This window comes from Schistocerca gregaria, chromosome 6 (genome assembly GCF_023897955.1).
Source record: "Schistocerca gregaria isolate iqSchGreg1 chromosome 6, iqSchGreg1.2, whole genome shotgun sequence".
NCBI lineage: Eukaryota > Metazoa > Arthropoda > Insecta > Orthoptera > Acrididae > Schistocerca > Schistocerca gregaria.
This window is the reverse complement of record NC_064925.1, coordinates 462,264,329-462,277,413: the sequence shown is the minus strand read 5'-3', so window position 1 is coordinate 462,277,413 and position 13,085 is coordinate 462,264,329. Positions and strand designations below refer to the sequence as shown.

The 13,085-nt window shown below is 42.4% G+C and overlaps 1 protein-coding gene across 2 annotated transcripts in view; it reads left to right on the top strand.

Annotated features, from left to right (window-relative positions):
- LOC126278233 (glutamate--cysteine ligase regulatory subunit) overlaps window positions 1-12,728 on the top strand; it is a 34,488-nt gene extending 21,760 nt beyond the window's left edge. The window contains exons 6-8 of one of the 2 annotated variants that reach the window (XM_049978212.1): window positions 3,140-3,160; window positions 10,392-10,569; window positions 12,500-12,728. In XM_049978212.1, coding sequence (XP_049834169.1) covers window positions 3,140-3,160; window positions 10,392-10,552 — 182 coding nt within the window. In that variant the 3' untranslated portion in view covers window positions 10,553-10,569; window positions 12,500-12,728. The remainder of the gene's footprint in view (window positions 1-3,139; window positions 3,161-10,391; window positions 10,570-12,499) is intronic. The other variant, XM_049978214.1, reaches the window with a different exon arrangement.
- The last annotated feature ends 357 nt before the right edge of the window (window positions 12,729-13,085 follow it).

The following is a 13,085-nucleotide window of genomic DNA, read 5'->3' as shown; positions in this document are numbered from 1 at the left end:
TGACAACATATGGATCACACTGCTGATGGCTGAGCTGTAAACAACCCACATATGCCAAGTACTAGATACCTGTCTTCCTGGGGCATCAGGACTCTAGGCAACAACCATCATGCCAGGTAGCATTCACTGTGGCTGGATGGCGCCCATGGGGAGAGCCCCTGATCGGAGCTGTGTGGGGTAGCCGAGTGGTCTGAGGTGTCTTGTCACGATCCGTGCAGCTCCCCCCATTGGAGGTTAGTCCTCCCTCAGTGTGTGTGTGTGTGTGTGTGTGTGTGTGTGTGTGTGTGTGTGTGTGTGTGTGTGTGTGTGTGTGTGTGTGTAAGTTAGTTAGATCAAGGAGTGTGTAAGGTTACGGAGTGATGACTTCAGCAATTTGGTCCCATAAGACCTTACCACAAATTTCCAATTTCCCTGGTCAGAGTGGGTGGCATCAAGGCGGATGACCCGCAGTGAAGCGGACTGTTATCTCTTGCTGTTGACCATATGGAACCAGCAGTCTCTAAGAAGGGCAAGATAGAGTACAATGCTGACAGATATGACCCTAAATTGTTACCTTCCCTTGCTACACCATGGGAGGGACATACGGCTACAGAATGAACAGAGCCATATTCGCCTCAGTATTTAGTCTATTAGCAGAAGGGACGGGGACTCCTTTCTACGTATAAAGCCTCAATTTTTTGTTGAAAATCTTGAGGATAAGTTTGGAGAACTGATAGTGCTGTCCAAGATGAGAAGCGGTGCAGTCTTGATTCAGACAGCATCCCCAGCCCAATCCCAGGCGTTACTCGCTTGTGATTGGCTGGGTGATATTCCTGTTTCTGTCACTCCCCATAAAAGCCTCAACGTAGTCCAGGGGATTATTTTCCATCTGCAACCTTCTCTTGCAGTGTGACAAAGAGCTCTGCGCCATTCTATGACAGTGGGGTATTCATTTCAATGGTGCGTTTACAGGGGACCCAAAGACTAGTTGCTACTAGTGTCTTCATCTTGGCCTGTGAGGGTGATTCGTTGCCTGAAAAGGTAAAGGTGATGATTTACCGCTGTGACGTTAAGCCATATGTCCCTCCTCTTATGTGTTGCTTTAAGTGCTGGAGATTCAGGCACATGTCTTCCCGCTGCACTTCCAACGCCACATGTTGAGACTGTAACTGTCTACTGCATCCAGATACTCCTTGCGCACCTCCTCCCACTTGTATACACTGCAGAGAGCATCACGCCCCCTGCTTGCTGGACTACACAGTACTCCAAAAGGAGCACAATTAAACCCCATTTGGTTGATGTCCACATATGCTGCAGCTACTTTATGATTGCCATCACAAGTACCAGTCGTACCACTCTGTGCCATGAAGAGTCGGCCCCTCTGGGCCTCTAGAATACATCTGTCCCATTGGTGGTAGGGGAAAATCTCATTCTGTTGCTACCAAAGTACCTACTTCAGGAGCAAGGTCCCATCCCAAACACATGGGACATCGGTCTCCCCTCCCCTCCCTCCAGCTGGAGAAGCAACAGCCTCCTCCGGGTCCTCTGGTGTGGAAGGGGTCCCTTCGGACCCTCTCTCCCACGATCTCCACTAATGCCACAGCAAACACTCACCAGTGGCTAAAGGAGCCAAAAGCTCTGGATACAAAGCTTCACGGTCTTCCTTTTTGCCTGAGGCTACTTCAGAGAAGTCCTCCCAGCAAGCCCCTAAAGAGAAGTGAGAGGGCAAGCAAACAAAGAAGTTCACTGAGAGAAAGGACCCTCCAGTGGCCACCACTCCTTGCCAATTCTGCACCTGCAGATGAGTTGGAGATCTCAGCATCCCCTGAGGACCTGGATCTCACTGATGCCTCATCCACAATAGGAATGGATACAAATACTCAATTGGTGGCAGCAGGTGAACCTGAAGTGTAACCTGCCTCATGATATCGTCATCCTCCAGTGCCATTGCTGCAGTTTTTTCCACCACCTGGCTGAGCTACAGCAACTGCTAAGCTTTACACCTGCATCCTGCAATGCCCACCAGGAAACCTGGTTCCTGGCAATGTTGACCCCTGCCCTTTGCAGTTATAGGGGATATTACAAGAACTGTAGCGATTATAATAGTGTGTCAGATGGAGTTTGCCTCTGTCCTGAACACACTGTGCAGTGAACCTGTGCCCCTTCAAACCCCTCTTGAAGCTGTGGCTGTCAGGATAAGGACAATGCAGGAAATAACTGTCTGCAACTTTTCCTCCAGGTGGTGCAGTACCCCTGAACATATTGGCTGCACTGATTCATCAACTCCCTAAACCTTTCCTACTTTCGGGAGATTTTAACACACATAACCTATTGTGGGGTGGCACTGTGCTTACTGGGCAAGGTAGAGATGTCGAAATTTTCCTTTAATCTTCGGAGATCGGCTCTTGACTAGCTGTGGAAATGTGACACTCTCCTTAGTCACTGGATAAGTGACAAAGGAGCATTCTGGGCTGCCATGACCAATTCTTCATTTTGTCTCCATATAGACACTCGTGGTCTTCCAGATATGGGATGTTTCACTAACCCACCATTTTCTCCAAATCGTCTAATCCAGCCTCGCAGTGGAAGCATAAACACTATAACAACCTCTTGCCTCAGGCGCATTAACACTGTTTTCAAAGAGAGCAATGGCCGTTTGTTTGTTTAAAGATTAGACTATTATAAATGGAATCTTTTGGAAGACTGGAATGCTTGTTCTTTGTTTGTAAACCATTGACCTATCCACTCTGCCACTGCAACAGATGGGAAACACACATTGTTGTAGTGCTGAAATAATGATTTTCAAAAGAAATGATACAAGGAATCAACTTGCAATGAATCTTGATACATGCTGTATGCTAACTATTGTATAGCTTCTATTTGATGATGTAATCGAAAAGGTGAAACTCCATAAACCACCTAGCAGTGTGAACACTGGCACCTCTCAACTTGGGCATGCACTTGCTCTGTTCTTGGACTTTAAATTATTCAGGCTGGGCAATCTTTTTACCTCTCATTGTACATGACAAAAAGTTCAGGTGTGTCAGGGGAGATACCTTTCTCAGTGTATTTTAAATTTGCTCCTTAAATTGTTTCCATATTTATTACTAATATATATATATGTGTGTGCTTATGTTCAAATGCATTTCTGTCGTTGAAGGAAACTATGGAGAAGAAAGAGGTAAGAACAAACTAATTTTCCTTTTTATTTTTCTTTGTACTTTGGTGAGGTTCAGTTCATTGAATTGTTGACACAATTTATTCCATAAATAAGCCAGATAAACCTAATGTTCAGAAATAGCTAATAGGAGAATTCTAAAGTCTTAAGTAATAATTTTGTTTGTCAGATTGAGATGTTGAACAAAACACAGGAATGTATATGGAGAGTAAGTGATAGTGACTAGTACTGATAACACCACAAGGAATTTCGCGGATGAGCCAAAACATTATCACAACTTGCTTAACAGCATGCTTGTTAATCTTCGTAAAGTAATACAGCAGAGATTTTGCCCAGTATAAACTTGGGTATCTGCACAGTTGTAGCCCCTTGACTATGCAGGAATCGTTCTGTTGGTATCAGAGCTAACGCATCCCCAAGTAGGCCATGAAAAATGTGTCTGTCGTGACTGGGGCACAAGGATTCTGAGCAATGGGTCACTGACCAGGTAGCTCTTCCTGAGGCTGGGTGGTATGCATAGGGAGAGCCCCTGTTCAGAGAAGTTGGTGCCATGACAGATGATTCTCATATGAAGCAGATGAAGCTTTCTCCTACTGGTGGTCATATGGCCCCATTATTCTCTTCAGACAGAACGAACTCGTTCAACGCAGAGAGATACAACCTCAGAATGTTTCCTTCCCTGGCTGCGCTATGGGAGGAATGTCGGGCTAAGCGACAGAGTAGTACTCCCCCCATACATGATTTATACAAGGGCAGATGGGCATTCATTTTTTGCCTCAAAGCCTTTATTTCCTCTAGACACTATAGAACACAAGTTTGGAGAAGTTGAACCCACCTCCAGAATGAAGAATGGGTCAACTTTTATTAAAACAGCATCCCTGTCACTCCCCATAATAGCCCAAATGTGGTTCAAGGCAACATTTCCAGTGTGACCTCATCTTGCAGTCTCACAATAAGCTATGCGCCAACTTAGACAAATTTTACACTTATTCGCTCTGTGTCCATAGGGGGCCAAGACAATAGGGTTGCAACTTGGGCCTTCATCTTGGCCTTGGAGGGCAATTTGTTGCCGGAAAAGATCAAAGTGATGGTGTATTGATGTGATGTGAAACTGTGTGTGTGTGTCCCATTTGGTGCTTCAAATGTATGAAATTTGGGCACACATCTTCATGTTGTGATATCAGCCCAGTCTGTAGGGATTGTGGATGATTGTTGGTTGCAAACATTCCTTGTGCTTTCCTCTCCCTGTCTGCATCAGCTATAGAGAGCACTATTCTCCCTGCTCACCAGACTGCACTGTAATTCAGAAATAGGGAAGGAAAAAATAAAAGAATGTGAGACACTGGATGGACTTACCTACCGAGAGCCCAAGAAAAAGTCTGAGCATCTAAATCTTGCAGCATGATAGTGTCTTACACGATATCTATGATGTCGCCCTCACTGCAGACAGTACTCCAGCATGTTATGGTCCTACAGCAAGCTCTCGGGGCCCCCATGACTATCCCTGCCGCCCCCACCCCCCTTCCTGATGCTTGGGGGCTCTCCTCCTGCTGTTTCTCCCACACTCATTTTGGGAGCAATGGCTCACCACCCACTGGGGCCGCCGATCCCCATCCACCAACTGGAGACGAGTCACCCTCCTCCTGCTTCTTGCACCAAGAACAGGTCTGTAGAGACACTCTCCTCAAAGTGTTCTGCCAGTCTGCAACTGGCTGCCAGCCAGTGACTGAAGGAGCCACAGGCTGCTGGTCGAAGGGCTTCAGGATCTTATAGTCCCTGAAACTAATTCAGAGAAGCCATCCCCATCACCCAGACCCCCTAAAGATAAGGTGGCCCCCTGAGGCTCCAGATTGCAACACAATGTATTTCGGAAACTGTGTGTCTTGATCCCATATCTTTTCAACTCATGACAGCAGGTGACCCTGGGCCACCCTTGGTCTCTTCAGGCCCTCTCAGCATACTGACGGCATGATACTCCAGTGGAATTTCAGTGGTTTCTTCCACAAGCTGTCTGAGCTAAGACACCTCTTAGGCTCCTCCCCTGCTTTCTGCCTTGTCCTTTGTCACTACTAGGGTATTTTAAGAGTAGTGTTGATTTTAATATGGTATGAGATGGAATTTGCACAATGTTCTGGACACTATATATAGTGAACTTGTGCATCTTGATATAACTGGGAGGCTGTGCCTGTTCAGGTACCATTATCTGCAGTGTTTACCTCCCTCCTGAGAGTGAAGTGTCTCAGTACACATTGTTTTCATTGGTTTCTCAGCTTCTACCACTTTCCTTAATTGTAAGCAACTTCAGTGCACATAACTCTTTATGGGGTGGAACTATGATAACTGGTCGCAGTAAAGATATTGCAAACTTACTGGCAGATCTTGACCTCTGTCTCATGAATACTGGTGCCTCCACTTACTTCCCTGTGACACAAGAAACATATTCACTGGAGGGTCCATGATGACCTGTGTATTAGTGACCACTTCCCACTCTTTCTGTCCCTTCGTCAGCATCACTCCCTGGGTGCCCTCATAGATGGGCTCTCCACAATGTCAACTGGCACACTTTTACCTCCACTGTCATTCTGAGCTCCCCACTAAATATAAGTAGTGACTATGCTGTCCAGATGGCAACAGCAGCCATTCTGTTGGCTGCCAACTTAACAGTCCCCTGTTGTTTGCATTCCTGTCTGACGTAGTACCTTTGTGGACCTTGGAACTCTCTGTGGCCATCCGAGATTGCAGGCGGGCTCCACTATTCCATAAGCAGCATCCATCAATTTGAGCACCTCACTGCCTTTAGACCCTGTCCACCACTTAGTAAAATGATGGTATCAAGATTGCTGGAAGTGACGTGTTTCATCCATTGGACCACATGCACCTCTTTCGCAGGCCTTGGAAAATATCAGACACCTCTATGGACACCACACCTCTGCAGGTATACTTGGTATTTCATTGAACTGTACTGTTTTCACTGAACCAGATGCCATAGCTGAACATTTTGCTCTCCATCTGGGAACTGCCAATCTGACTTTTGTGTCCTTAAAGAGCAGATGGAACGATTACACTTACCTTACACTACACGTCACCTAGAGCTCTGTAATGCTCCATTCAGTGAATGGGAATTCTTCAGTGTACTATTCCTTTGCCCTGATTGATACAGCCTCAGGGCCTGACAGCATCCATAACCAAATGCTCAAACACCTATCAGTGGATTGTCAGCATCATCTCCTTACCATCTTCAACTGTATGTGGAGTGAGGGTTAGTTATCATCTCAGCAGTGAAAAAGCACCATTATCCCAGAACTGAAATAGAGTAAACATCCTTCAGAGCTGGGGAGTTGCTTGAAAGCTTGATGAGCTGGTGGCTGTGTTGGTGACTTGTCTCAGGACGACCTTGTCTGTCCCAGGCCCATTTTCGCAAAGGCTGTTCCATTGCTGATAATCTTGTTTTCACCAATTCTGCTATCTGGACAGCTTTTGATCAGTGTCAACACATTACTGTCTTCCTCAATGTACAAAAGGCTTGTGACATCACACGGCAACATAGCACTCTTGCTACCTTACGTGATGTGGCGTCTCCTGGGCCCACTTCTGATTTTTGTTCAGAAGCTCTTGTTGCACCGTACTTTCTGGGTTCGAGTTGATGCTTCCCACATTATCCCCAATATCCAAGAGAATGGGGTGCCACAGGGCTCCCTATTAAGTGTTTCTCTCTTTTTAGTGGCAATCGATGGTCTAGCAGCAACTGTGGAGTCTCCAGCATCACCCTCCCTGTATTCCAATGATTTTTGCTTTTACTATTGTTCCCCTAGTGTGGGTGTTGCTGAATGCAGGACACCATTTGAAAGGCACAGTCCTGGAGCATCACCCATGGCTTTCTGTTTGTCCCCGCTGTCGCCATCACACTGTTCGTCCATACCCAGAACTTTATCTCAACAACCAATTACTCAGTGTGGTGGAGACTTATCACTATTTGGGACTGTTATTTGGTGCCTGGTTGAGGGGCTTCCCCATCTTTGCCACCTTGAGCAAAGGTGCTGTCCACACCTTAAGTAGTATACACTGACAGCTCAGTATTCAATGAATGAACCGGTTTTGCATATGCATATGGAAGGTACAATGAACTACACTCCTTGCCAAATAGATGCAGTGTCTTCACTGCTGAATTGGTGGCCATCAAACAAGCCCCTAGTCATACTTTTTCTTGCACTGGCAAGATGCTTCTATAGACCAGTGCTACCCATGTCACCCATTAGTCAAAACTATCTGTGGTCTTCTTTCTGACCTCCATAAAGCTGGGAAAGGTGTTGATGCAGTTGCAGGCCCTGTGAAATCCAGCTCTCGTTTACATAATGGCACTTTGCTTTTGGAGACCAATTGTGATTTTTCAAACCAAAAAGCTGCTTGCAGCTTCACTCCTCCACAGCTCTGTTGTTTGTGTTGAGGCCCATCTAACACTGAATTCTTCGCTTGGCATTATTTACTCGTTGCTCGATGGTCTGACAGTGGGGAAAAATTCCAAACTTAAGTATCTGATCAGGGTTTCACTGTGGCCCATTGGGTAGTGAAAAATGTTGATGCAACGTTAGTGCCTACACACACTTTTTTTTTCTCACATTTGATAGAGTAATACTTCCATGAAAGATCAAAGCAGGCTATGAAGTCATCATGATCTGACCATACATTCCAAACCTGATATGCTGCTACCAGTGTCAGTGTTTCAATCACACTCAAATGTCCTCTTGGGTGATTGCCCACCTCCTCCTCCCCACTGTGTCAATTGCAGTGGTGACGATGCAGTTGCGTCCAAAGAATTCCTGTGTATCTCGATGAGCAGGCTGTCTGGGAGATCCGGGTGAAGGAAAAAGTGCATTACCCTGTCGCTCGCAAATTGTTGGCCAGTTGAAAGCCCTGCATTTTCCATCTGGCATTTAAAGTACCATTCTTGCTTTGCCTTGCTCCACAAGAGATATGGTCATATGTACTTCCATCCTCAAATTCAACACTGCAATTATAAAATCACCCAGTGTCTTGGTAGCATAGCCTGTCTCCTCCTCTAGATGTGCAACAGGCCACCAAAGCCTGCTACACAACCCACAGGCCTGTCTACACAACCCACAACCCACAGCCCACAGGCCATAAAGGACAGAAGGAATACTTCAGTGAAGACTTTTGGTGACCCTCCAGCCAACAAACATCTGAGTTTTCATCTTCCAGTCACAAAAGCTCTAATAAATTAAACAAAGACAAATGGTCCTGCTGACTTGAAGCCCTTCTTCAATGGTGTCTGTGCGTGGTTCCCTCACCTCACCGGTAACTGCAAATTTTTGATACAGCAATCACTTCAAACATAATCTGCCAATCATTAGGTTGGCAGGGGATGTTTGAAGTGATTGTTGTATCAAAAATCTAAAGATAAGTCTTTGAATCCTGCCCCCCCCCCCCCCTTTTTTTTTTATTGGAACCAATGTTGGAACCTTCCTTCATGTCACTCAGGAGACCTGAAGATGGTGTAATATATCTCCAGAACTGGTAGACCAATAAAATAACAATTTGGAAATTAGCTGGCTGAAAGGTGTTTGATTTGACATTCTGGTCCATGAAAGCTTCCAATGGCTAATGCTTGAGCGAGCCACTCTGATGTTTATGCGGCTTCCTGGTCACATTGGTGTGTTGGAAAATCTGCTGCCAAGGCTGCAGTCCTCCTACATTGGCCCTCTAGTTCTTCCTTCCCGATCAATGATCTTTGTGTTGCTGTCAGCTGGAAATTTTACTTCGGCATGTTGCTGAATGAATGGTGTGCTGCAAAACACTTGTAACTGCACCAACATTATACTGTGCATCGCATCTGCGACAGATACTGCCGTAGAATGGGCAAGCTTCTGACCTCAACATTCTGCTTTGAGGTATGGGTGTCAAATATCTTGTTGCTTACTTATTGTTTCACTGCCCTGCAACCACTTTCCATGGATGCTCTATATGGCAGCACATGAAAAGCCAACAAGTATCACAGTTTTTTATATGGTTATTACCAGGTGCCAGTCCATAATAATCTGTCCCTTGTCAAATTTGCTTATGTCAGTGGATTTCCCTGTTCGTGGCTCGCACTGTTGCTAGAAAGATTCCTCACTCCTCTGTTCCATTTATGTGCTTTACTTTTCAAATCACATGCCATCGGACAGCATTCGGTGTTGCGGTGGTCGTAATGTTTGACTCTACAGCCATTAATGTTAATTTGTTTACACATTAAAGTATTAAATAGAAAATCTCTAAATAATCGGTATTACTTAGTGGCTAAAACAGTTACCAGATCCCAATTGCAGTTTGCCTGCTTAACAGCTTACAGGGGCAACAAAAATTAAGTTTTCAGTATTTTTCATAATTATTGGCAGAATTTAAAAATTTAAAATGCTGTCATCATCTGTTTGGTAAGAGGTATAAACTTAAAATCAGTGTTTAATACAGTAAGTCAAATATTTAAATTGGAAACTGTGTACATGTCACGAGGCAGCATAACTTGCAGCACACAAATTGCACAGACTACATTCATCCAGTATTTGACCACAAGAGCAGTGACTCCCAACTAACTTTAAACAGACTTCAAATCTTTTCAAAACTTTTTTTCCTATTCAATCTCACAAATAATGAAAGGAAAGCAGTTTAATCATTTATTAATTGTTGTTCATGTGGTAAGCCTTCAACATCTGATTTCATTTTTACCACTAAATCTATTTCTACCCATCTTGGATACAGTATTCACACACCCCACTTAAGACACTTAAAAATGATGCCATTGTACAACAAACAGTTTCGGAGAAAAACTTTTTGTTTCCCCCTGAAAATATAATGGTTGTGTAGTGTTTTTATTTAAAAAAAGTTTGAAATGGGCCTCCCTTTAAGGAATTTGGAATTGCCGAAGGGTTACTGATATTGAATTACTCAGTTCAATATTTCAAATTATGTTCTGAAGTGCATGTTAATCTTTAATCACAGATTATTGTGCTTGTGCTGTGTACTACGCATTTTTAAATATATTTATTGGGATCATCTTGCAAGTTGGAGTTAAACCATGGGTGAATGTAAATTCATTGATCACTGTACCTTTTCTCCTTGCAGTGGAACATCGTGATTGAGTATTGTGAAGAGCCAATTCATAATATTTATATGAACTTGTTTAATCTAGGGCAGTGGGAAAAATACATCATATTTTAATGGAAACTTCTCAATTTTGCAGAAATTCTTCCAAAATCATCTTTGAACAGTGTCTTCGACTTTACTGGACAAGGTGAAACAACATCACTAGAACTTAGTTGGGCATTGAGGTTCCAAGTGCATGTCAAGTGCAGAGGTGTCTTAGCAAGTAAAGGTTACGTTGTTTGCATTCAACGTTCTTAGCAGCATTTTGTGTACTGGTAAGTTTGAATCACAGTGTAAACAACTGTGCTAGTCATGTCGCTCCTTTTATTGTTGGCTATGAGTTAACTCATATCTTAACTTTATACTTACTGGTAAAAAAAAGTCTGCTTTTACATATTTGTAAGCTGATAATACTAAATTCAGTAAACTGCCGTAAAAAAAAAAGGGAGGCACTTAGTACCGCACCCAACTGGATCTTTATGAATTAAACTAAAATTAAAATTGAAATGTATGGTGTCTGTATTCCATCAATGTTCTGAATTCAAAATTTGTAAATTGACAAGTTGGTCAATAGGTATGGAACTTAATAGCTTTCTTTGCAATGAAATTTGTTGACACATTGGTTCTTGTTTCGTGAGAAAAGAACAATGAATTCGGACTGAAAACTGCAGTTAGATATTTTACACCTTTGACTGGTTCCCAAGACCAAAATGTCCAGTGGCCATCAGAATTTGTGCTGAAATCTGGTTAAGAGCAGAATATGAACCTTCTTTCAGTGTTACCTCTGTAGCTTCAGAATAGCAAGCAGCTTTTCTTTGGGAAAGATAGAAATAAATTGCACTCATGTTTTCTACTTACATGTTACTTTACACAACAATCCGACAAAAATTCTTACCTAAGTGTCTGTGTACTCTATATTATACAACTGTTCCTTACTATAATTCGCAATGTGGCTTGCTTGGAAGTAGCTGCTAATTTATATTAACTGTTACTGTTTTTCATTTCTTTCTAAATAGCTGACATGTTCCCAGCAATTAAGATAGTTAAAAGGTACTCCATTAACCATGTGTGACCAGTTTTACTTGCTTTTGTTTGAAATTACAAGTATTGTTCTTGCCATGATAAAAAAAATTGTCTGATACTTGTTTGCATGGTAGCTACCGCATACTTTGGTCTTCCAAAACATAAACTTTTAAAAGTGAACAGTGTACATTGTATGTTTGAGCTTCCAACTGTGTCCATTAGCCAGTAGTGCTTTATTGACCTATTTCTTGCAAACAAAATATATCCTAGTCTTGTGTATTCAACTTAACTATGTGCCTATTTGAATTTGTGTATGGACACACACCTTGAATTACTTAGGTAGGGGTGTGTGTGTGTGTGTGTGTGTGTGTGTGTGTGTGTGTGTGTGTGTGTGTGTGTGTGTGTGTGTGTGTGTTGTCATTTTATGGAGATTTTATGGAGATGATAATCACTGAAAAGCTTACAGTATCAATGGGACTCCAATCTGGACAATTGCATTCTACTGCAATGCTCTTACTGACTGCAATCTATGCATGATTAGACTTGGTTTAAAAGTTTAAGTGCTGCTATTGACCCTCTCCTATTTTACAAATGCAATTAAGTCTTGCATATCTTGCTGTACTAATAATCCTGAGAAAGGATATTGCAGTGAATGCTCACTGTCCTGGACTAGCTCACAGAACGAGTCTATCTGATAGATGTAAACTATGTGCTGGACTGGAACTACAATTCAAACATCTTGCCTCTGGGTAATGATCTTGATGGGTTAAAATCCCAATTCAGGAGACAGTTGTAGTGTCAGTTTGACAACTTATACTTTAATGCACAGTGAAAGTATGTTCTGGGTATAAACCACGAATTGCGCATCTCTAAAATGCGGAAATATTATGCATACATTTTTATATTTAATAAGTTACAAGGGACAGTTGTCATGAAGTTATACTCCATGAAGGCCATTGTCTCAGAACAGTAAAAATGGAGACCTGAGGTATGAACATGAACTGTATTGTCAATGGGACTTCAGTGATGTATAATGAATAAGCAGTGCATTAAAAAGCAGTAAAACAGAATATATTAAGTATGCTAGTGTAAATTCTGTAAGCCTGTGTTAATATAATTAAGGGAAAAATGTAACAGTTTTGATAATTTCAAATGTTGTAAATGTTGTTGCACTTGTTTCAGAGTACTGGGAAATGTGGATTTCTGTGGAGCAGCCTTACACTACTGGCAAGAATGAAAAAAAAAAAAAACACATTGTGTTTAAATTGTAAAAGTGCATTTATGTGATTTATATTGTGATGAATTTTGTTGTCGCTGAGCTGAATTGTAAATTTTATATGAAATAATTGTAATATATATTTATGTTCAATAAAGACAGCAGAGCTTTTCTCTGAGAGAATTAAGCATTTAATGGCTTACAGTATTTATTTAGATAAAAATTATGGAAACTTTATATAATATAAATTTTATTTGTTACAGCTACATCTCAATCTGTACACTGCAAACCACTGTATGGTGCATGGCAGAGGTTACATCCCACTGTACCAGTTATTAGGGTTTCTTCCTGTTTCAGTCACGTATGGAGTACGGCAAGAATGATTAATTACTGTACACATAGAGGCATTCAAATATTCTAATCTTATCCTCTTGATCCCTACATGAGTGATACATAGGGGCTTGTAGTATGTTCCTAATAATTTAAAGCCAGTTCTTGAAACTTTGTTAATAGACTTTCTCAGGATGAATGTAAACTTTTTTTTTCCAGTTC